At 43.6% G+C, this 23,233-nt stretch overlaps 1 protein-coding gene across 3 annotated transcripts in view; it reads left to right on the top strand.

Moving 5' to 3' along the window:
• APLP2 (amyloid beta precursor like protein 2) overlaps positions 1-23,233 on the top strand; it is a 68,663-nt gene that overhangs the window by 22,142 nt on the left and 23,288 nt on the right. For all 3 annotated transcript variants that reach the window (XM_040992666.1, XM_040992665.1, XM_040992664.1), the window contains exons 2-3: positions 13,788-13,961; positions 14,956-15,079. In XM_040992666.1, coding sequence (XP_040848600.1) covers positions 13,788-13,961; positions 14,956-15,079 — 298 coding nt within the window. The remainder of the gene's footprint in view (positions 1-13,787; positions 13,962-14,955; positions 15,080-23,233) is intronic.

Raw genomic sequence — 23,233 nt, 5'->3', positions numbered from 1 at the left:
AGACAGTTCTTCCGCAAATGACCACAAAGGTCAGGGCTGGGCCACATTGAAGCCAGGGACTGAAACTGCACTTAGACCTCCCCCATGAGTGGCAGGGGCGATCTGTTGCTGCTTTCCCGGGCGTACTTGGCAGGGAGCTCGATTGGAAGTGGAGCAGCTGGGACATGATATGGGATGCTGACGTTTTGAGATAGTGGCCCAAGCTACTGCAGCACAATGCCAGCTCCCACCATTTTCTTTTTGTTTGCTTGTTGTTTTTAGTTTAAGATTTATTTTATTTTTGAAAAGCAGAAAAAGAAGTCTTACTGGCTGGCTAACTTCCCCAAACTACCAGGACAGTCAGGAGCCCAGAACCCCATCTGGGTCTTTCACGTGGGTGACAGGCCCAAACACTTGAGCCACTATCAGCCGCCTCCCAGGAGTGTTAGCAAGAAGCTGGATCGAAAGTGGAGTAGTTAGAACTCAAACCGACCCTCTCATGTGGATTGCAGGTGCCATAGTACCTGTGCCAGCTGTTGCAGTAGTAATAGACATTAAAAGTAAAATAATATTGCATTAAGTTTGGCATCTGGCTTTTATAGCAAAGTCAGATAAACAGAGAGGAGGAGAGACAGAGGCTGGCATGGTGGCATAGCTGGCTAATCCTCTGCCTGAGGGACCAACATCTCATCAGGGTATCAGCTGTTCCACTTACATTCTAGACATTCTAGCTCCCTAGTATGGCCTGGAAAAGCAGTAGAGGATGACCCAAGTACTTGGGCCCCCTTTACACACATGGGAAACCCAGAAGCTCCTGGTTTCAGATTAACTCAGCACTGGCGGTTGTGGCCATTTGGGGAGTGAACCAACAAATGAGGGATCTTTCTTTCTCTGTCTCTCCCTCTTTCTCTCTATAAGTCTTTTTTTTTTTAAATATTTAATTATTTTTGTTGGAAAGTGAGATATACAGAGAGGAAGAGGGACAGGAGAAGATCCTCTATCCACTGATTCTCTGCCCAAGTGACCGAAATGGCCAGAGCAATGCTGATTTGAAGCCAGGAGCCAGGCACCTCTTCCAGGTCTCCCATGCAGGTGCAGGGTCCCACGTCTTTGGGCCATCCTCGACTGCTTTCCCAGGCCACAGGCAAGAAGCTGGAAGGGAAGTGGGGTTGCTGGGGTTAGAACTGGTATGGTACCTACATGGGATCCCAGCATGTCTAAGGTGAGGGCTTTAGCCATTAGGCTACTATGCTGGGCTCCCATCTTAAAACATATTTTTTAAAGAAATGTAGCTTATGACAAATATATGAAGCATTCAGTATGCTTAAAATTACCTGATTTATATTGAGTATGACTTAGTACATATACAAATCAAATATCTCGGAGGATCACATCATCCAGAAAGATGCTTATGTTTTTTGAGTGTGCTGCCAGGTTTGAGCTTGAATATTTCCATCATTTGTATTGTTTCCGTCATCTGTGGATCAATAAGATGGGTTTAGAATGAGCCTATTTCATTATTAATATTTAATCAGAAGTGCTTCTAGGTGTTTATTACTTGAAATCATTTCACCCATTTAAGGTTTGGGAAACACATCTCTTATACGTTCCCCCGTGTCTGCATGTTCTGTTTAGCACACTCTTAATAAGTAACTTCCTGAGTAATATGGGCAGGTAAGTTCAAGGGATAAGCCCAGGTTCACACCATGAACATCACCTTATATTACTCAAACCGCCAGGCTTGCTGACTTCCGCAGCTGCCATGTATTACAGGATGTGAAATACGACTGCCTTGCTTTAGAGTTGTAATGAGTTCTAATTCTGTGAGAAAGCTTTGTTTCCAGGCTCTCTGAGGCCCTAGGAACTCTAGGAAAGTAGACTTACCGTTGTAGTAGGAACCAGTTAATATTCTGAGTGTCTTCATTTATTGTAACTAAACTTTGGATAACACCGGATTTGTACAGAAATGAAAACAAAGGTCAGAAATTCCTGTGAGTTTATGTAACAAATAGAAGTAATATTCATCAAGAAAACAAATTAGAAAGATATTCCACATAGTACTCTCTTGGTTGCATAAATACCTTCCTAGTAACTAATTTCACCTTTGTTTTTTCTTGAAAGATGTATCTTTTTTTTTTTTAATAAAATTTATTTTGACATTCTTTACATACTTAGTTAGAGTAAGAAGGTTCAAGGGCTACAGGAAAGTGGATAATACTAGTATGTTTTCCATATTGTTACCTTCATGTTTAAAAGGGGGGTATTAAGGGAGAAGGCCCACCCAATTTCCCACCCTCCCCAAGTCCAGGGTGTAGGGCATGCTCTGAGGTTCTTGCTCGAGTGGTTTTGATATTGCAACAGTTATGAATCGCTGTCAATCTTGCCACTCCAAGCACTATGAGGTCTTTGAAAAATCCACTGATTGACATAGTCCATCATAGCTGAGATGGTTGGTTGACCTGTTCTGTCTTCTCTCTTTTCTTCGTTAGGGTTCTGAGTCCAGCATTTAGATTAGGAAGATCTCCAAAGAAACTTCTTGTATGTGCTAACAAGTACAGGGCCAGGCACCGTCCATCGCTCCAATCAGCTGGTGGTTGTAATTGCTGGGTTGGTTCTGTTTTCACTCCCGACTTCCACTGGAACCAATGGGTGTTGCGGTCCAGCCTGGTTCTGCCCCGCACATATTTGGCCCTCACCTAAGCCAGTGGGAGCTGTAGCCTAGGTTGGAGCGACCCACAATAACCCCAACCAGGCCCACCCCCTACCCTGGTTTGCCAGTAAGTGTAGCAGTAATCCAGTCTGTCCCACACCCCATTCCACCCCAGCCACTGTTTAGTTTTATGTCCTCCCGTGGAAGTGGTAACCCAAGAGGGATGAGCCCACTATTTCCCTCCCAGGCCTCTCCCACTCCCAGATTCCAGTTGATGCTGCCCAACCAAACCTCGCCCACTTTAATTCTGTTTGCACCAGTAGGAATAATCCGCCGAGCCCGGCTTTTCCCTGATCTAGTCCACATGAGGCACACAGGTGTGGTAGCTCTGCCTAGTCGGGTCTGCCCCCATCCCAGCCCATGCTCTCCTGCGGAAGTAGCTATCCTGCAAAGGAACCCTCCCTTATTCCCCTGCTGGCTCTGCCTACTTCCTTTCTTGTTCTCAGGCTGGTTGGACGCTGCGGTCCCCTCCGGTACAGGCAACCTCACCTCGGCATTCCATATTGTGCACTAGTCTTTGTTGCGACCGAACCTGGGTCAACCCACACTGGTGCCTGGATTTGCCAGTGGATGACGTGGACAGATTCAGCCTGGTCTTGCCCCCACGTCTGCCAAGTGTATGCCAGTGGGTAGCTTTCCATGGCTTTTTCTGGGCTGTTTCCTATCATGTTTCTTGCGCTGACCTGTCGGGTCTGTGTCCTGTCAGAGGAGTTGCCCAGGCTCCTCCATCAGAACCTCTCCCAATGCCAGGTTACACGCTTACCAGTGGGTCCATGAGCCAACCCTACTCAGTCCACCTCCTGTCATAGCAGGAACTGTGGCTTTTCCTGACTGGCCTTCCACCCAATCTGGTTGTTGCTGTTGGATGTTCCAGCCCAGCCATGGTTTGTCCATACCTACGTATGGCTCACACACGGCTCAGTAGGGGTTTGAGACCTTGCCTTGTCTATCACAGAAAGATGTATCTTTTTTGAAATGCGGAGTTATAGACAGCAAGAGGGAGAGACAGAGAAAGATACCTTCCCCTTGCAGATTCATTCTTCAAATGGCTGCAATGCCTTGGAGCTGAGCCAGACGGAAGCCAGTAGCCAGGAATCTGCAGCTTCTTCTGGGTCTGCCGTGTGGGTGCAGGGGCCCAGTCACTTGAATCATCTTCCACTGCTTTCCCATGTGCATTCATAGGGAGCTGGACAGAGGTAGGGCCACTTGCGACTGCTCCATTTAGGATGCCAGGCCTACAGTTCCATCTTGATCTCACTTCTGAGCAAACGCTAAGTCTGGGCCAGAGCCAAGAAGCAAGAAGTCCCAACAACTTTAATTCTTATCATTTTTCATCATATTGGGAAAGAAAATCTTCCATCCTTTTGGTTCACTCCTCCCCAAATCCTTGCAGGAACCAAGGTTAGGTTGGTTGAGGCCAAAGCCAGCAGCCCAGAAGTTCCAGCTGTGCCCCAAGTATTTGAACCCTTATCTGCTAGTGGGAAACTCCATTGGAGCCAAAACAGCCAGGGATGACTTGCATGCTAAGTGTCAGCCTAACTTGTTAAACTGCAATGCTCAGCCTTCTCTTTCTTTTAAATAATGGCTGTATTGTTTGTGTGAACATTTGGTGACTGAATTACTATAAAGCAAAATATGGAGTATTAATGCAGCTTGCCTTTTGCATACCCAGGACTGTGCAGGAAGGACTGCACAGTCTTTTAAACTTGTTTCATGCCAGCTTGGATTTGCCAGCGATGGCAAGTCACGTGGGGATTTAATGTGCTCTTCCCTTGTGTCCCCATGGTTTTAAGTCCCAGCCCTGTATAATTGCAGTTGGAGAGAATTAAATCTTCAGGAGCCAGTCTGATGGCAATAATGCTAACATCTGAGTGCTTGCTCTGCAGCAGGCATTGTGTGCAGTGCTCTTGCATGTTATCTTAATCTAATCCCCACAACAGGCCTGAGAGGGGTTGGTCTGGTACCAGCCCTGTTTATTATAAAAGGAATTTAAAGCCTGATAGTAGATACTATTGCTTGACAGATTCCTTCTTTGTGACAGGCACTGTTACAAACACTTCATGTATTAACTCATTTAAAATCTCAAAATGGCACTCTGTGTTTATCAGCTTTTTTTAAAAAAACTAATGTATGTTGGCAAGTGAGAACCAAGGCGAGGGGAGGGCCTGGCTAGACAGGCGGACATGGCTAGACGGTCACCTGCTAGCATGAGTGTGGGCTGGATTGTAGGGTCGCTTGGGTTGAACTAGGCTCCAGCGCCCATTGATGTGTATGAGAGCTGAATGGGATGTGGGACCAACTAGACCAGTCTGCTGAACGTTGCTGGCAAGCACGGGAGACAGGGCTGGGGGAGGGCCTGGTGGGGATTATTGTGGGTCATTTCAACTAAGCTGTAGTTCTTACCGGTGTAAATAAGGGCAGAGTCTGTAGTCAGCAGGGTTGCGCTGGGTCACAGCATCCATTGGGTTATTAAGAGATAGGGCTGGAGACACTACTGAGCCAGCAGTTGTAACTACCAGCGTGTGTGTGTAGGCTGATGTGGGTGACACACTGAGCCAGACTGCATGCTGGCAAGCACACACAAAAACCAGGTCTGGGAGTCCCCCAAATGAACCACCGGACTCAGAACTCCAGCCATGGGGAGAATCTCAGCATCTTTGGTCTGGCCATGGGGTGCATGTGTCAGACCTAGGTCTCCTCTGTGGCTTAGAGCAGTGGACAGCAAGCTCAGATGCACACGGAGGATATGGTAGTCATTGGTGCCTGCATAGGACGTCTGGTACCGTAACAGGAAGGAACACAGAACAAAATGGTCAACTGCCCCAGCCAAGGGTTGACAGCAAGTTTCTAGGCAGATGCAGACTCTGATGTGGACTATGTCAACCAGCGGTCCTTGGAGGGATTTTCTCATCCTTGGATGGATGATCGACAGCATTTCAGAATTATCAAAACCACTTGCGCAGAACCCTCAGAGCATGCTCTACATCAGGGACCGTGATGACATCTGGTGGCCGTTCCCCATCCTGGGGCAGTGACGCTGCTGGGAGGCTGGGTGTGGTTCCCCCATCTCCCTCCTTCCCCCAGATACAGGAAGAAGAACGAAAATATGGAAACAATAGTCTAATTCAACTCACTTTCCCCAATCCTCAATCCTTCCCACCCTGATCAACTGTGTAAACATTATCAAAACTAAAAGTTTTTGAAAGAATTTATGTATTAAAAAGGTGGAATGATGAAAATTTGCAGTGACCACACCCGCTTTTTCCTAACCCTTGATCCTTCCTACTCTGATCAACAGTGTAAACATCATCAAAAACAAATACAAGAAATTTATATTTTTTAAAAGGGTGGGGCCTGGTGCAGTAGCCTAGCGACTAAAGTCCTCGTCTTGCATGTGCCAAGATCCCACATAAGCACAGGTTCTAATCTCGGTGGCCCAGCTTCCCATGCAGCTCCCTCCTTGTGGCCTGGGAAAGCAGTTGCAGGCTGCCCGAAGCCTTGGGACCCTGCACCCACATGGGAGACCTGGAAGAGGCTCCTGGCTTTGGATCAGTGCAGCTTTGGATCAGCGCAGCTTCGGCCATTGTGGCCGCTTGGACAGAGAATCATCAGACAGAAGATCTTCATCTCTGTATGTCTGCCTTTCCAATTTAATAAAAAGAAAAGATGGAGTGACAGAGTTCATCATTGAGATGAGAGTGATGTCTTCCATCTGCTGATTCACTCCCTACATGGCTGCACGAGCTGGTGTGAACCTGGCCAGTATCAGAACCCAGAAACTCCATCCTGATCTCCCACATGGGAGACAGGGACCATCCTGTGCTGCATTTCCATGTGGATTTGCAGAGAGCTGGGAGGAAGTGGGGTAGCCAGGGCTCAGACTGGTACCCTGATATGGGGTGCAAGGAGCAGCTTAACCTTTTGTGCCACAGTGGCAGCCCTTGTTTTTATATGTTATAGGAGACAGGCCTAGGGAGGTTAGGTGGCACAGTTGGTGAGTGATGGGGCTGGAATCTATGCATGCTTTGTGAAAACTTTTTGTCTTTGAGCTCTCCTCTTGGTTCCCACCTCTCACACTTCCCCCAAGGAGTGACCATGAGTAGCCCAGGAGTTTATTTCATAGTGGCCAACAGGAGAGAAACACGGGGAACAGTGAAGAACCTGGCCACTTGAGAGGTTTACATTCCTAAACTTGTACAGCTTTTGTTTTTGCATAAGAATGTTGTATGAATTTGTGTATTCAGTAATTTCCTTTATAAAGTCTTTCAGCTCTCAGAAAAACTTTACTGAAAGGCCTTTGTAAATCATGCTACTTGGATCCTTATTATAATCCAGATGGACAAATTGCCATGTTACTATAAAAATCCTTGAGACAGTCTCAACCACTTTCAATCTTGGAAGCAGTACCTCACTTTAATATTTAAAGCTGTAATAAAAGCAAGGGTTATTTGTATAAATTACTGCCTATGAAAATAGTGCCTAACAGCTGGTATATGTCAATGTAAGAATGATGGCCCTTCACACTTGGAGGTTTTTCCTCCATCTAGTTTCACTAGATTTTAATTAGAATTAAGTTCAAATGTAAAAAAGAGGCCAAGAATTTTTAATTACTGTAATGCAGATTATCACTTTTAAGAACAGGTTGTCTCATTCTGCTAAAACCAAAAGATGGTTAACAGGAATTCTGCTATTTTATGTAATAGTGGATTGAAATATGAATCATGGATTTTTAAAAATTCAAATCTTTACTTCTGTACTGCTGAAAAAAAAATACAGGTTCCAGGTGATAGCCACTCTGACAGTAATGAAGGGGATTCTTTCTGTGATATACTGAGTCAGAATCGTAATAGGCTGCAGTCCACAGGGATAAGCTAACACATGAACATACTTGCAGCCTTACCACATTAGGGTGTGCGTGCAAATATTTGAAATAAATAATATGCTTTCTAGATATTGAGTTTGCTGTGGTTATAGTTAGTATCCTATCTGAAAGTGCTTTTCTTCTATTTAAAAAAAAAACTGATTATTCTCTTAAAATTGAAACCATGCTCTCCAGGTAAAATGCAGGCAGGTAATGAACAGGACTAAAAACAAGGACACTTTGGGTGTATTTTGGTAAAGCAGATAAAACGCTGCTTCCCATCTGAGTGCTGGGATTCAGTCCCAGTTCTGCTCTGATTTCCGGCTTTTGGTTAATGCTCAGGTTGGGAGGCAGCTAGTAATGCTGCAGTGGTTGGGTCCCTGCCACGTGCGTGGGATTGAGCGCTGGACTTTGGCCCGGCCCAGCCCTGGCTGTTGAAGGCAGTCTGGGAGTAATCCAGTGGATGGGAGATCTCTGTGTGCCTCTGACTTTCAGATGATTAAATATGTGAAAATAGAATTTAAAAAAAAAAACTAATTTTAGACTTAATCTTAAAAATGTTAAAATACTATAGAGATTTTCTCTCTGTCTTTACCCCCACTTCCTTTATTGTTCACGTTTTCTATAACCGATAACATTGTTACCAGAGTTAGGAGACTTGCATGGGCTTGGTACTGCTTACAGACCTTGTTCAAATAAGGTGTGGTTTTCCCACTGGTGGCCTTTTCTGCTCCTGTACCCTGCTGCCCACACTGCATTCCCCTGTCATTATTGCTTAGTCTGAATGTGCAGCTCTCACTCCTTGCTCATTAGTGTTCTTCAGTGTCCAGTGGCTGTGAGGTCAACCTGTCTGATGAGGAGTAGCTCATAGTGGAGATAACCTGGAGAATGCTAAGAATAGAATTTTTTCTGCTTTATTTAGTTAATCTTTGGTGATGGTTTGTTCAGACTTAAATCACTTTGAGTCATGAAGTACCATTCAGCCCTTGAACAGGGATAAAAGTAGTATGTAGGCTTTTTGAATCGTTTGAAGGAGTACCATTTTGCTGACTTTCTGAAAAAAGGTCATTGAGTAAGAGTCACTAGCATGCACGTTACCAGATGTTACCAAAGGTTTGCCGGGTCAGTCAGTGATTAGAACTGGGGTATGTGAACTCACCTTTCCCAGGTGAAGCTTGAGAGAGAGAGAGAGTGAGTGTGTGTGTGTGTGTGAGAGGGAGAGAGAGAGAGAGGGAGGAAGGGAGGGAGGGGGAGAGAGTAAGTGAGTGTGTGTGTGTGCGCGCGCGCGAGAAGCCTTGCCTGGTGTGTGGTAAGAGAGAGAGAAGCCTTGCCGTGTGTGTGTGTGTGTGTGTGTGTGTGTGTGTGTGTGTGTGTGTGTGTGTGTGTGTGTGTGTGTGTGTGTGTGTGTGTGTGTGTGTGTGTGTGTGTGTGTGTGTGTGTGTGTGAAGCCTTGCCTTCCCATCTGAGGAAGTGTGATTTCTCAGCAGTAGGGTATGACCCTGCTCTCGAGAGGATGTCCCTTCTATTGCAGGTGCTCCCACACACCCTGGGGCCAGCTTGTATTTTCAGGCAGTAACTGTGGAGGAAAGAAGAGGCTTCCATATCTGCTTTGCCAGTGGGGAATGCCTTGGTGCTGTGGGAGAGGGAGGGGCTTAGATGGCCTCATGAATTGCATCTCTTGTGGTGATGATTGAATGTCCTGATTTGTCAAAATAGGCTCTCATTTAAATTTACTTATATTTTACATGTTCATACTCTAAGCTATTTTAAGTTTTCAACCAGGTTACTAGAAGCACTTTTTACCAAGTTGAATTTCTGTCCTTGGATAGCTAAACTCTTTTCCCCCAAGCCAAATTAATAAAATGGAATTTCTTATTAAGGATGAATTATTAAGTAAAGTGGAAGCACTCGGGTAGGAAAGCAATTGATGCAATTTGTTTTCAAAGCCTTAAAAGCGCTGCAGTATGCATAGATCACGAGGACTGGCTTAAGTGCCAACACATGGGGCATAAATTTTCCTGGAGGATTCCAGGTCCACAGGATACCAGAAGTGCTGACTTGGCAGCGAAATCCCATTTGTAACATGTTAGATTAGGAAAGATTGATTGATATGTTGATGTGATGGATCAAGGCACAGTCCATGCTTAAGAAAATGGAGAGCACATTAAATAAGAGCATTTTCAAAGCAGAGAAGTGGAAACATTATAGAAAAAATGACCTAGTGCTCCAGGTAGGGTTGGGCATGTTTGATTAGTTGGTTCCTAGACATGGTCCGCGGAGGCTTTTTATGTTTCAGATGATATCTTCTTGAGAGTCTCCTATGACCACAAGGATTAATCTTTCTGAACTCAGAAGTGAATCGCTGCAGCATATTAGCTGTCTGGATTGGTTCCAGTTGCTCCACTTTTTCTGTGTGGCAACTGATGTATCTGTTGCTGCTGTGCAGCCTCTTCCTGTTGCTTTAACCTATGGTATTTGAGAATCTCTTTAGGGAAGGGAATGGTGACCATCTCGGCTCAGAAATCAAATGCACTTACCACGGGTGCATCGACCTTGGTGGTTGACCTGTAAACTGAACATGCAAACACTTGGAACTCCTGCGGTCTTTGCGTCAACACCCCTGCCGCGTAATGTGTGGAACGCAGTCTTTGGTGCCGAGAAAGGGCTGCCTGCACTCAAATTGAATGCCCCGGGCTGTGGCTTGGATGAGCTCACATAACCAGCTGACATTCTCTTGGTTGTTTGCATTTTTGGAACTTAAGGGGATAAATGCCATATAGAAAGATTAGAAGCGCACACCTCAGGTCCTGTTTAATAGCTGCTGTAATGTTAAAATATGCAAGGCCATAAGAGAACTTGAGAAACATTGTTCAGGAATCCTGCTGACTTTTCTGCGGTGATTTATTTGCTCTAGATTTAGGAAGCAGGAGCCTTGTAAGTTACCCGCTTATTTACACATCTTCCTGAATTTTCTTCATGTATCTCTATCTGGACTCTTGAAGTAGAAGGCACTTTTTGTTGTTGTCGTCTTGTTTTTCAAAGATTTATTTAGTTGAAAGTTACAAACAAAATTAAGATCTATTTATTCACAAGATAGAGGTACACAGAGAGGGAGTGAGAGAAAGAAATCTTCCATCCCCTGGTTTACTGCTCAGACGGTCACAATAGCCGGGACTGTGCTAGGAGGTGCCAAGACCTCAGAGCTCCTTCCAGTCTCCCACGTGGGTGTTGGGGTCCAAGCAATTGGACTGTCTTTAGTTATCCTCACAGGGAGCTGGATGGGAAGTGAAGTAGCCAAGGCTCGTATGGAATGCCAACATTACAGGCAGTGGCTTAAGCTGTTATGCCAAATTGCTGGCAGAGATCGGGGTAGAGGAGGAGGGAGAGAAAGAGATCTTGACTCTGATGGTTCATTCCGCAGTCCTTGCTGTTGGATGGCCCAGGACTATTGGATGGCTCCAACAGCAAACACCGAGTCGAGCTGGTGTCGGGAGCTGCTTCTAGGTCTCACACGTGATTGGCATCGGCCCTGGCTCCTGTCCATATTTTGTTGCTTTTCACAGGCCCTTTGCATGGAGCTGGGTCAGAAGTGGAGCAGCCAGGACTTGAACTGATACTTGTATGAGGTGCCAGTGCCAAGGTTTAACTTACTGCACCACAGTGCCAACCTCCAACGGTGGTAGCTCTTGGCAACATTTTGTTTCCAAATTGAATTTCTCCCAGCTATCAAACAAATGTTTGTCCTTCTTTTTGTACTACTAGAAAATAATTTAATTTTAATACACTACTAAGCAAAGCATATGTATGCTGATAAATTTGTCCTGGAAAAAGGTAATAATGTATCTCAAAATCAAATGAAGTTTCTGATCAGGAGCTGTACATGTGTTTGTTTAGTTCATCAGCACAAATGAAAGTTGCCCAGACTAGCACACATTGTGCATATATTATGAAACTCAGAACTACCTTTCCTTGTTAGCATATTAAAAATGTTACCGAGAATATAATCTGACCCTCACCCACATGTTTTTAAAAGCTGTTTTAAGTATTTATTGTGGATTCAGGTCAGCATGTGGCATAGTGGGTGCTACCTACCATTCCAGAATTGTGTGTGGGATCCCAGTTTGTGTTCTGGCTGTCCCTCTTCTGATCCAGTTCCGTGCTAGTGCATCAGGTAAAAGCAGAGGAAAGAGGAAGGTATCCCAGGTGTGTGGGCTCCTACTCCTGGGCGGGAAACTCAGATGAAACTCCAGGTTTTAGCCTGTCCCTATACTTGCCTGGGGAATGAACCAAACAGAAAATCTCCTCCTTCCTTTGCAATTATTTCAAATAAATAAATCTATGATTTATTTTACTTGAAAAAATTACCAAGAGAGGGAGTGGCAGATCTTCTGTCTGCTGTTTCACTGCCTAAATGGCCACCACAAACCAGAGCTGAGCTGGTCTGAAACCCAGGAGCTTCTACTGGATCTCCCACTTGGGTGCAGAGGCTCAAGGACTTAGACCACTCTCTGCTGCTTTCCCAGGCCATTAGCAGGGAGGACTGGATCAGAAGTGGAGCAGTCAAGACGCAAATCAATGCTCTTTTGGGATGCGGGCACTACAGGTGGAGCGTTAGTTTGCTATGCCACTACGTTGGCCCTAATAATAAATGTTTAAAAGTTTTTCTTAAGTGTGGAAGAACTTTCCCACTAGGGAAGACTATGAAATTCCAGTGTGTCCCAACATGGAATTGCAGCTGTTAACAGAGGCATAGTGCTAGATACAGGTGTGCCAGTGTGTTCTGGTATGCTGTACTTTGCAGTAACTTTAGTGTTTTGCCTGACCGCTGTTTCCCACCCAAAATCCCTGTCAAAAATCACTGTCAAGATGTGTTTGCCAGAGAGGGAAAAGGGGGGGTGGGAGGATGAGAAGAGAGGATACTGCTCATTAAAAAGACTGGATAGTATGGTGCAGCTGATTATCTTTCATGGCATGAGCCAAGATTATCCACGAAAGCCTTTTTAGTGTTCTGTGTGTGAATGGTCCCTGCTTGTTGTCCTCCTCGTTCTCCCCGTCTGACGTGTCCCCGAGCCTTGCCCGTTGGACTGCGATCTCTGAAGCTCCACCTCAGCAGGTTAGGCCAAGCTCCCACCACGCATGTCCTGGGCTGTGCAGCCAGCTTCCTGAGCTCTTTACTTGCCTACGTGCTTGGTTCCTTTCCATCTTTTTTTCTCTCTACAGTCAGAAAAGGCCTCAGAGCTGCATTTTGAAAATAACAGCGTGATGCTAAAGATTTCCCCATGCTTGCACGAATGAAGATACAGCCCCACTCTTCATGAGACTCCCTAGAGATGTGACTACATGCCTCCCTGCTGCCTCTCTGATGACCCTGTGCTCTCAAAGTTCTACCCCATGTCACTTGCCAGGAAACTTTCCTGGTGGCTTCTTGACTGAATCCTGGGCCAGACAATATTTCTTGTTTTTTAGAGATTTATTTTGATTGGAAAGGTAGATCAGATTTAGAGAGAGAAGGAGAGATAGAGAAATATTTTCCATCCACGGGTTCACTCCCCCAGTGGCCACAATAGCCAGAGCTGAGTTGATCTAGAGCCAGGAACTTCTTCCAGATCTCACGTCTGTGCAGGGTTTCAAGGCTTTGGCCTATCCCCTACTGAATTTCCAGGGTACAAGTCAGGGAACTGGATGGGAAATAGAGCAGCCGAGATGCAAATTGGCACTCATATATCCCATAACCAATCAAGCCACTATGCCAAGCACCAGGCTGGCTGGGAATGTGATGCGTGTGTGTGTGTGTGTGGTGACTCCTCCATTAGTCTGTGAATTCCAGGGGTCAGCACTTTACTCATCCTTGATAAGTTCTTGTTGTGCAAACAAATTAAAGTGAGGTCATTGTAATTTTTAGCTGTTCTTCCATTACTTGGTTTGTGAAGAAGTGAAAAGAAATTTGCTTATAGACGAGCAGGCTGCATTCAGGCTATAGGTTCACAAGATTTTAGGTATCCAACCTGGGAAATTGTGGTTTCTCATGACTGTTCACTTTGGTCTTGTATATCTGAAGCTGATTTTTTTATTCTGACCCAGCTCCTGTGAGAAGGATTGGTTTATGAAGCTAAAATCCGTAAATAATGAAGATCTTTGAAAGATTTAATATTGTCACAAACCACTGCATATTTGCCTTTCTGCCAGCTTTTTTTTCTTTTTTTGGAAATAAATTTGGAATTTCTCTTTTCTCTGCAGGCTCTGGCAGCCAATGCTGGAACTGGATTTGCTGTTGCCGAGCCTCAAATTGCGATGTTTTGTGGGAAGTTAAACATGCATGTGAACATTCAGACTGGGAAGTGGGAGCCTGATCCAACAGGCACCAAGAGCTGCTTAGGAAGAAAAGAAGAAGTTCTTCAGTACTGTCAAGAGGTAAGAGGTTGAGAGGAAGTGAGAACCTGGGTCAGAGTTAAATATGCTGGTAATAGATGCTCTGTCGTCTTTCTCTTTTGGCTTAAGACCAGGATGCTGGTTTCTGGGGCACAGGCCTTTGTTTCTGAATGTGTGTTGTGACTAAGCTTCTGAAAGGCTTTGCTTGCATGTTCTGTGAGCTCTCTCACTTTTAGTAAGGAATGTGGTTGTCAGTATGCATTTGGGATTGAGTCCAGGATTCCCAATGGGTACCAAAATCTGAGTGCTTGAAGTCCTTATCTAAATAATGTAGAATTTATATATAACCTATGCACATCCTCATGTATACTTGAATATACCCTGGCTTACTTACAATACCTAATGCCATGTAAATGCTATGCAAATAGTTGTCACTGGAATAATGTTTAGTTGTTAGGAATAATGCCAAGAAAAAACAAATGTGTATATATTCAAGAATGTTTTCCTTTCCCGAATATGTTCACCCTGTGGTTGGTTGAAGCCAGGGATGCAGAGCTGCCGGTTTTCCTCTTAGGTCTGATTCATTTTACCTTTTAGATGAAATAGAAGAGGATATAAGATGTCTTAACGCCTGACTAAGACTAGCATGTAGGGCCAGAGGTGAGGCCTTGTTGTGTGATTTCATTGACATTCCCGTTGACTTGTTTGTAAATGTTTCAGTTGGCAACTAATGTGAATCTATACATGCGCTTGACGTCTAATGGATTGGGCGGGAAGAGCCTGAAGGCTTGCTGGTTTTGTTTGCCTTAAATCTTAAATATAAGTTCTTTTAAAAAAAAAAAAGAATATTTAATCAAACCTGGTAGTTACATCATCTTTATACTAGATGACTTCAGTTGTAGCAGACAGAGTGGGGCAGAGCTTGAGATTTGGTAGGATGAAGTGGAGACTAAGTGAATTTGAGTATTTAACCTTTACTTGCAAGAGAATGTCCGTTTGCAGGGTAGTTTATTTTGTGTGTTCTGTTCCCTAATAGATGTATCCAGAGCTGCAGATCACAAATGTGATGGAAGCAAACCAGCCGGTCAGTATTGACAATTGGTGCCGAAAGGACAAGAAGCCATGCAAGACTCACATTGTTATACCATTCAAGTGTCTGGGTGAGTGCTCCTGGTCACTTGGCATGAAGTAGGCCTCCCTGGCCTCCATTTGTGAATTTGATTATCTCTGAGCTGATAGTGAATCATCTTCATCTGTTAGAAACCTGAGTGCTACATGGGTTTATTGGGGATTTGTCTTCTGGATATTTACTGGCCAACTTCCTTTCAGTGATTACTATCTGTGCCTCTTCCATTGTGCTTCTGTCTCCCCTGGCAAGGGCGCTCCACCCTGCTGGTCACCATCTGAGCTGAGCACATTACAGGGATGACAGTGAAGTGTCATGAAAGAAGAGTCTTCCTGTATGCATCTGCACCACTGGTGAAGGAGACGCAACTTAGGATACCCTTTTGGCAGTCTGGGGTTCCAGGGACAGGCACTGTGGGACCTGCCCCTTCTGAAGGATTTGGGGCTGGCAAAGAGGCCTTTACACCTGTTGCTGGTGTCAACATTTGAAGCCAACCTAAGCACAGCTAATTATTACCCTGATGCAAGTTGTTGTTTCAGCTGCCTATTGAATGTATGAGTCAGAACCATTTACTGACATAGGTTTCTGGATGATAGTCACATATCTGTGGGCTGGTGAATTGGGAGCAGAAAGGCTACTGATGCTGGAAAGGGCAAAACAGCTCATGTTTCTGTGACAGGATGAATGTAAATATCTTCAGCAGTTCTGTATCTGAGTTGATCAGTTAATTCATCCTCCTCCCTGCCTTCACTAAAATCCTCCCTAAGTTGTTGACAGTGGCAAGATGGAATGCATAGCAAGGAACAACAGCCAAATAATAGGAAGAATTAACATCTGAATCATGTAGCAGTTAACTGCATCGTGAAAGTATTCTTCCACCTACTTTTCTTGGGAGCTTTTTCTCTTAAGACTCACTTTGTGGAATGCTTGCCTTAAAAGCAGTCTTTTCTCTGGTCCAGACACTCAGGTGTCCATAATACTCCTTGCTCATGGCATCACAGTGGTTTTACTGTAGCAAGACTATCTGTTGATGGCTGCTTCACCATCTACATTGTAAATACCTTGAAATCAGGCACACTGTTTTAGTTTTATTTATCCTCTTACCACCTAGAATATAGAAAATAAAAATAGTATTTTCTATTTACAATTGACCTTCAACGGGGCATTTATTTTATTGCTTTATTGTTTCAAATGGCTCCAAACGACTCCAAGCAGTGGAGTTGTAATTCTCATTAACTACATGTCAAAAGACAGTTTGATCATAAATCGGTCAGTACCTTCTTTGTACTGTAGAATCTTTTTTTTTTTTTAAGATTTATTTTATTTTTATTACAAAGTCAGATATACTGGGAGGAGGAGAGATAGAGAGAAAGATCTTTTGTCCGATGATTCACTTCCCAAGTAAGCTCAACTGCCGGTGTTGTGCCGATCCGAAGCCAGGAGCCAGGAGCTGCTTCTGGCTCTCCCACACGGGCGCAGGATCCCAAAGTCTTGGGCTGTCCTCGACTGCTTTCCCAGGCCACAAGCAGGGAGCTGGATGGGAAGTGGAGCTGCCGGGATTAGAACCGGCGCCCATTTGGGATCCCAGTGCATTCAAGGCCACTAGGCCATGCCGCAAGGCCCTGCACTGTAGAATCTTAAAAACATTGAGCAGTCTTTAGTGTTACTTAATTCAGACAGGTAGCCTGGTTACATCATCATCCATGCGGATCTGTCCATTGAAACTTTTAAATAAATACAGTTGCCTGAACTTAGAATGGTGAGGGACTGGGTGCCTGGAGTTTCAAAGAGAAAGTAGGCACAACACACTGCTAGTTCTCCCTTATCATTTAAGAAGACATTAACATCTCCACTGCTTTGTCATTGGCATTCCTTCAGGTAGCACTGACATTGGTTAATAAACAGCATCATTCTCTTTTTTTAGACTCCTTGGAAAGCATGTTAGTAACCCTTTTAGAAATGTGGTAACTGTTTCATGAAGGATAACTTGAAATTACAAAATGGTGCAATTTATAAAAATACTACAAAGAGGATCTTATTTCTCATTCCCCTAACTGTCCCTACTGGATTTTTGGTTGTATTCTCAATCATTTGATAATATGTTGCAGACATGATATGTTAATGCCTTAATATTACAGTATTTTTAAGCTACTATATAACCATAGTACAATTGCCAAAGTCACTAACTTACATAATACCTAGTCTACAGACCTTGTTCAAATGATACCTGTTGTATTAGTAGCATCCAGCTTCTAATAGAAGATCACATGTTGAATTTAGTGTTTCCTTGTCTTTCATGACCTTGACACTTTTAATGGAGAAGCTAGTTGCTTTGTAGAATGCCTTACATATGAGTTGTTCAGTGTTCTTTTGGTTTACAGAGTTGAGAGGGAACTTTCGCAGAAATGTTCTCATTACATCGTACTGGGAATTATATGATGTCAGTTTCATTAGTGGTGATAACTTCATTTTTTGTTTAAGGGAAGAAAGTGCTTGCTTTTTAAAAAAAAATTTATTTTATTATTTTTTAATTGAAAAGTCAGATATACAGAAAGGAGGAGAGACAGAGAGGAAGATCTTTTGTTTGATGAGTCACTCCCCAAGTGATCACAATGGCTGTAGCTGTGCCAATCCAAAGCCAGGAGCCAAGAGCCTCCTCTGGTCTCCCACACAGGTGCAGGGTCCCAAGGCTTTGGGCCATCCTCAATTGCTTTCGCAGGCCACAGGCCTGGAGCTGGATGCAAAGTGGGGCTACCAGGATTAGAACTGGTGCCCATATGGGATCCTGGTGCATTCAAGGAGAGGATTTTTAACTGCTAGGCCACCATGCCTGACCCTATATTCATCCTTTTTATTGGAGTGTTTATTTTTATTGGAAAGGCAGATTTACAGAGAGAAGAAAATATAGAGCCTGGCGCAGTACAGTAGCCTAGTGGCTAAAGTGCACGCCTTGCAAGCACCAGAATCCCAGATGTGTGCTGGTTCAAGTCTCGGCTGCTCCACTTCCTCCCAGCTCTCTGCTTGTGGTGTGGGAAAGCAGTCAAGACGGCCCAAAGCCTTGGGATCCTGCACCCTGTGTGAGAGACCCAGAAGTTCCTTGCTCCTGCTTTCGGATTGGCTCAGCTTTATCCATTGCAGTCACTTGTGAGTGAATCGTAGATGGAAGATGTTTTTTTGTTTCTCTTCCTCTCTGTATATCTGGCTTTCCAGTAAAAATAAATAAATCATTAAAAAAAGAAGAAACAAAGATTTTCCATCCACTGGTTCACTCCCCAGATGACCAAGATGTGGCACTAGGTGTGCTGAATGCCACCAGGATGTTTCTGTAACATGACATACTCAGTTTTCAGTCTGTGTGTAGGCATTAAAAACAGGGACCTGATGATGGCAACTCCAGTCCTGCTTTCATCCATCTATATATTTACTTGCTCCATGTCCCTTGTAAATAAATCAGTCTCTACTTCTTAAAAGTTGTTGAGATACAGTTTATGTACTGTATAATTTAGTCCTTTGAGTGTGTACAGTTTAATGTTTTATAGTTTATTCCCTTAGCTATGTAACCATACACAACACTTGAAGCATATTGACTGTAATAAAAATTGATAGTAAAAAGTGAGAGCCCTATGCACTGGATCGACCAGAAGTCCCCCTCATGTACTTTAGGATGAATGGCATATGTTAAAGAGCTGTTGTAATGTGGCTGGCTTCAGCTGTGGGACTCCGTGGGCTCTTGCTGTTAAACCCAGAGGACAGGCCAGATGTTGTTGATGGGCTGTCTCTCCTGTCAGTTGGCGTGCGTGGCTGTCCCATGGATCTTAGCTGTGTCGTCAGGTACGGTTTCTGTGTGGCTGTTAGCTTGAGGGCAGGAGTGAAGTCCTGCTCCCATTCTTGCAGGTAACTTGAGAGTTGCACGATAGGATGCACAGTGTTTGCATCGAGTCTGCTGTTGTAGTTTGTGTATGTCTGTGTTCCCCACATTGCTCAGCTCTGCCTATTCTGATGCATGCTTCATTGCCCATCACGGTCACATTTTTTTAAGTTTTAGAACTGTGATTCTTTTTAAACTAGTTTTAGTTTATTGGATGAGATGCAGCAGTTCATTTTCTCCCCTCCTCAAGATAAGCCATTACAGCTTATTACTACACTGATTGCCTCTTGATTAGTTATAAAAGTTTTATATAGTTAGATAGTGACTCAAGTTAGGACAGAGAAGTGGGTGGAGCATCAAGATTGCAGTTGTTTGAGAAAGGGGGAAGATTTTAATCATCTCTGAGATTATGTAGAAGTGGTAGAAGTGGTTCTAGTAGTACTAAAAGACAATGACTTAGTGAACCTGTGGCTGGTTTATTTTCATTGGAGATTCAGATAGATGTGAAAACTATCCAGAAAACTATTCTAGTATCTACTTTAAAAAAAGATATATTTATTTTTACAAATATATTGGATAATATAATTTCCAATATTATTTTATTGGAAAGAGGAGGAGATGGACAGAGAGGAAGATCTTCTGTCCAATGGTTCACTCCCCAAGCGACCGCAACGGCTGGAGCTGAGCCGATCAGGAGCCAGGAGCTTCTTCCCAGTCTCCCATGTGGGTGCAAGGTCTCAAAGCTTTGGGACTACCTTCCCAGGCCACAAGCAGGGAGCTGGATGGGAAGCAGGGCCGCTGGGATTAGAACTTGCGCCCATATGGGAGGGATCCCGGCACGTTTAAGGCGATGACTTTAACTGCTATGCTATTGCCCTGGGCCCTCTAGTATTTACTTTAAAGCAGAAGTTAGTCTCAGGGACTTTGGAAACGTCTCCAACAATTGTATCTCCATATGTTAGAGCAACTTGCACTGCTACTACACCCTTCAGGTCTCCTGGTCTCTGAATTCACAGTAGCTCAGCCACAGTTCATCCTGGTTTCCAGAATGGAGCCCGTGCAGGTGGATGTTTCTGTTCCACATCTTCTCAGAGCCTTCTTGACCTCACAGATGCCGGGGGCAGACAGCAGTTCTCACCTGGTAACAGCTCCCAGATCCTCTGACTGCAGTGTTTTCCCTTTTGCAGCTGGCAAATGCTTTAGGAGCAGGTTTATTTATACATACGGGTGTTGGTGGCAGGGCTGCCCCGAGTATGTAACAGCCTTTGTTATCCTGAAAGGAATTTCAGCAATTCTGAAAACCTGGAAGAGATGGTGTGATTGTAAAATATGTGGTTTAATGTTTTATCGGCGAATCTCTTGGTTATGTAACCATACTTTTTAAACACACAGGAAGTGAACAGAAGCTGGAGAAAATAACTTAGCGGAAATGAAATCTTGTAGGTTAGATTTCACTCTGTTGCCCTGTGCCTTGATCAGTGCAACACTTGGTTTTTGTGTGTGATTAAAATGAGACCAAGCCATTTTCATTGTTCTGTGAGAGTGATAGTCTTTTGCCTGGACTAATTTTTTCCCTGTAGGAGCTTCTGATAAACAGTTGTAGCAAGGGCCAAAGGTAGTAGTGAAATGATAGAACGGATGCTGGGATTGTAATGTGTTTCCTCTTTCAGTTTACTTTTTAGAAAGAAGTTTGCAGTGGGAATAGAGAGCAAAAACAATCATTTCCCAGCTTCTGCACTTAGTCAGTCGTGATTAACATTAGTGTGCATAGAGAATAGACTTTATCTTTGGACACATGGAAATGTGTGTACTTAAAAAAATTTTTTTTACCTAAATGGAATTAGATGCTTTTTTAAAAAGATTTTTTTTTATTTGAAAGGGAGAGTTAAACAGAGAGGAGAAAGAGAGCATCTTCTATCCTCTGATTCACTCCCCAAATGGTTGCAGTGACCAGAGTTGAATGAACCAAGGGCCAGCAGCTTCTTTCAGGTCTCTCTCAAGGTGCAGGTGCCTAAGCACTTGAGCCATGGTCTGCTGCTTTCCCAGGAGCATTGCTTAGCAGGGAGCTGGCTCAGCAGTGGAGCAGCTGGAACTTGAGAGCCAGTACCCATGTGAGATGCTGGTTCATTGGGCAAAGGCTTAGCATGCTAAGCCATGGGGCTAGCCTTTTGGTTCATTCCTGTTTTTTGGTGTTAATAATAACTGTTAATAGATAGATTTTGTTAATTTCCTTAGGGCATATTTTTAGGTTAAGAATTGTTGAATCAAAGTTTTTTAGTTTTCGAGATCTTGATTTATTTCCACCTTTAATGGTGTTAATCCTTTCTGTTTCTGCAGAGGTCAGATTGATTCAATCAGGGAGTGAATTGGTGGCATTATGTTTTAGCATGATAATAGTAATGAATCATTTCATTTATCATTTCTGGCATTTACAAAAGATGTTTTGATTTTAAATTTTATTTGAGTCCTAAAATGTTTCAGGCATCTTAAAAAGTTGAAATGTAATATGATGGGCACTTATGAACTCACCATCCAGATTTTAAATTTTTCAGTGCTTCAACTTCTGTTTAATGAGGGTAAAATGTTTGCCTTGGAGGTAAACACCATCCCATTGTTCCTGTGTCATTCTCAAGTGTGTTTCTGTGCTTTGGCCACTTGCAAATGTTGTCTGTGAATGATTTACTTCTGTCTTTAGGCACTTGAATGGGGCTCTGTACCTGGCCTTTCCACTTTATAGCATTCTAGAATTTTTAAAAGGTGTATTTTATACATACATTTAAATAATTAATTTTAACCTGTTCCGTGATATTCTGTTTTTTTTTAATTTTAATATCCTTACAGAATACATACCCCATTAGTGAAATTGCTATTTAAATTCTTTACTATGTTAGAATTGTACAAAATATGAAATTTTACAAATTAAAGTTCATTGGGTGTTGTTCATTATAGATTGATTTGTAATCGTGGTTATACAGTTTGTAAAACTAGTTACTGAAGACTAATGAGCTATTAACATGAACAGTAAAGAGGTAATACACATTTATGCATTTCTGTCCCTAGCTTCTCATATGTCATATTCAGTAGATCATTAAATACAGCCAGATAAGGAACCCAAGGTATAGAATATGACTGAGGATCCTGCCTGATTCATGAAGGATAGTGCTAAGATTGAACCCTGGTGTGTTAGTTGTATATATGTTGTGCCCTAAATGTATGCTTTTTATCATCAATTAACAAATGTAAAAATTGCCTACTTCATGGGTAATAATGACACTAAAGAATGAGTGGATGATTAAGTTGTCAGAGTTGCTTTTCCCAGTTGTGGCAGATGCTAGTTTACCAGGCAGCTTTTGTTGATTTTAAACATTGACTGTAAGTCCAGGTTGTTGGAAAGGTTTGAATAGAACCCTTTGGATCCTCAGGGGCAGAACTGTGTCTAAGCTACCTTTCCATTGCTGTGTTGGGCTCAAGTGAGGAACACATCTCCCTGCTGAGCAGCTTCCTCCTGCCACTTGGTGATTGGGACTGACTTCTGTGGAGAACTGGCTGAGTCCTCGGACCTTGTTCAGGTCACGTTACTGCCCTGTACTTTTCCTTCTTGTAAAAAATTCTCAAGAGAAGGAAGCATTTTGGTGTAGTGTGGCAGGATTCTATGCAAGTGCAAGTTGGGAGTCCCAGCTGCTCCGCTTTTGATCCATCTCCCTGCTGTTGTTCCTGGAAAAGCAGCAGCAGGTGTCCCATGTGGGAGACCTGTATAGCTGAGTGGAGCTCTGGGCTCCTGTCTTCTGGTTTTGGCTGGCTCAGTCCTGGCTGTACATTTGCAGAGTGAACAAGTGGACTGAAGACTGGTGTCTCTCTGCGTCACTCTACCTTTCAAACAAATCTTTAAGAGGCAAAAAAAAAAAAAGCTTTAGAAGTATCCTGTATGCTTCTGTTTCCCTTATCACTGCACATGTCTCTGAGCTAGGCACACTTTGCCTGTATTCTTACTCTGAGACCTCATGTGGCATTTGACTGTGCATCAAGATTCCCTTGGGACGTGTGTTCAGTCAACTGTCAAGTCTTACTGGATTCTGCTGAATCAGAGTGTGGGTGACAGTCCAGTGTAGACCCACATTTTAAACTTTATTATGAAACATTACAAGCCTCTCAAGGTGCTAATAGTTGTCGTGTAGCTGTTGCCTGGGTGTATAACAATCACTAACTTAAAAGCCTTTCTTTTATCTCTGGCTCAACTCCCACTCACCCTAACCCCTGATTACTTGGAAGCAGATCAGATACATTTTTTTCCCTTGTGAATAATAGCAATGTGTAGTTTGA

Source organism: Ochotona curzoniae, unplaced genomic scaffold (assembly GCF_017591425.1).
Source record: "Ochotona curzoniae isolate NIBS_2020 unplaced genomic scaffold, NIBS_Ocur_1.0 contig_832, whole genome shotgun sequence".
Taxonomy (NCBI): domain Eukaryota; kingdom Metazoa; phylum Chordata; class Mammalia; order Lagomorpha; family Ochotonidae; genus Ochotona; species Ochotona curzoniae.
Note: the sequence above shows the minus strand (reverse complement) of the source record. Positions and strands in the feature narration are given on the sequence as shown.